The sequence below is a fragment of the Anneissia japonica genome, unplaced genomic scaffold, assembly GCF_011630105.1.
Source record: "Anneissia japonica isolate Jap-2015-1 unplaced genomic scaffold, ASM1163010v1 scaffold287871_len1641731_cov197, whole genome shotgun sequence".
Lineage (NCBI taxonomy): Eukaryota > Metazoa > Echinodermata > Crinoidea > Comatulida > Comatulidae > Anneissia > Anneissia japonica.
The window spans coordinates 649,284-651,426 of record NW_022712275.1 but is presented as its reverse complement, the minus strand read 5'-3'; the positions used below and the strand labels follow the sequence as shown (position 1 = coordinate 651,426).

General features: G+C 32.4%; 1 protein-coding gene across 2 annotated transcripts in view; it reads left to right on the top strand.

The window, feature by feature from the left end:
• The window catches only part of LOC117107714, a 19,768-nt gene that overhangs the window by 2,550 nt on the left and 15,075 nt on the right, over positions 1-2,143 (top strand). For both annotated transcript variants that reach the window (XM_033249444.1, XM_033249445.1), the window contains one exon: positions 1,750-2,088. In XM_033249444.1, the coding sequence (XP_033105335.1) occupies positions 1,750-2,088 (339 nt within the window). The remainder of the gene's footprint in view (positions 1-1,749; positions 2,089-2,143) is intronic.

The following is a 2,143-nucleotide window of genomic DNA, read 5'->3' as shown; positions in this document are numbered from 1 at the left end:
GACTTTTTACTTCAATATATGGATGTGTTTTGTCTTCACTTATAATGGGAAACTTATTATCAAATGGGTTTACTTTAATTTTATTATTATTTGTTCTTAAAATTATTTTTTTTCACGGGCCAGATTTAATGGCGCCATTGGACATATTTGGCCCTCAGCTCGCATATTAGGAACCAGGGGTCTAGGTAAATGCCACAAATATGATCTAAACTTTGTATAATATGACATGCCAATTCCCAATCCAAAAGAGTTTCCTTTAAATGCTCTTTAGCCTGGTATGTAATGTATCCGTCAATCCGCTGCTCCTTATCTTGTACTTCCTCGTTTCAAACATGTCAAAACCGGCCAACGCTCATTTTCTTTTCTTCCAATGAAACTTGGAACTCGCTCCCGCCTGCTGCTAGATCAATTTCTGACTTTCACCTTTTTAAATCTCACCTCAAATCTGCTGGACTTCTACGATTAGTAGTTTCAAATTTTCTTTGTTTTTATTATTATTTTTAATTCTCTTTAATTATTCTTTGATTGTTATTTCATTTGTTTTTATCATTTGTTCTTATTATTATTATTTTATTATTTTCTTGTTTGATTATTATCACATTAATATTATTATTAGTATTATTGTTATTGTTTTTTTTTTATTATAATTTTTCTTATTACTATTATTTACTTTCATTATTATTATTATTATTATTTTATTATATTTTTTCATTATTATTATTATTATTATTTTAATTTTATTATTGTATTTGCTCTTTATTGTGTAATATATTGTAAAGCGCTAGTGACAACTTCCGTTTTAAACCGGCGGCGCTATGGAAATTTTACAATCTATTTATCTATCTAAAAAGAAATACATAATGTCAAATGATGCATGATACTCAAGGTTATTTATTTGGCTTTGGCTGCTAAACGTAACTAGATAATAATAATATTAATTGTTTATAATATGTTTGGTCTGAAACTCCCCCTGTCATCTCTCTCTTCGTCATAAAACTCAACATCTAGTTATCCGTCTGATTGGACCAGTTTTTCGTAGATTTGGAACCGTTGCTCTGTGGAGCTTTTTCAACTTATACCATCTGTTCGTAGATATTCCAGAAAACACCAGATTTTCTTTGATTTGTCATGCGTTCAATCTTGAACCTCCTTTTTCAAATTCATTTGTTCGTCATTCGGTTTCTTTTGGAATATTTTGTCAACTGATTGTTTTCAGTTTCCTTTCATCTTGCACATTTTAAATCCCGTGTCAACCTTTTTCTTTTTAACTATCCTAACCCTTTACCTTGAGTGGTCCTACGTATTAAAATTAAAAGCGTTAGAACTTGTTCTGCATGGAAAAATTGAACAAATGTTTACCTACAATGAACAAAAAACAAAATATGTTTTTGAAATGTCTTATTAATTCAACAATGGACCTTTCCGCTAAGCTCCGCCCCTTGGATATTGTTGCTAAGGTCCCACAAGACGGCAGTGTTAAAACATACGCGAACACGTGCGTTTTTGGACAACACGTGTGTTTGTAAGACGCGCGCGTATTCCTAGCGTTGTTCTGATTAGTCAGTTGTTAAGTTTGATTGACACTCCGGAAAGGTCTATTAGAAGTTCAATCTTCAGCATTTAAAACATTTTTTACTCGAAATTGGGGCATGAGATACGGTACTGTACAAATCAAGATAATTGGGCAAGTGTTATCATTTATCTATTTTAATATATTCTTAACTGATATTATAACTTGTATTTTATCAGGTGACATTCCAGATCACACATGTTTCACTGCAGAACCTATTCGCTCTCTAGATGGAACCGACGATGGTGGGGTGATTGGTAGCTATGTAGGATATGTAGAGGACAATGCGCTCCTCAACACAACGTTTGGCAGAGTAGTTGATACTGGTAGTGGTGATGATTTGATGTCTGGAAATGAAGGCATAGAGCTTTCTCTATCCTATTCAGATAAACGTTCTGTTGTGCGTCAGTACTTGTCAGTCGAGCCTGGAAGTCACAGAGTTGGTGCATTCTTTTGCAAGTCAGTGCATTTGTATGATGATCCATCATATATTCCTTCAATTATACTAGCGAGGGAAGGTATTATTATCATTATTATTATTATTATTATTATTATTATTATTATTATTATTAT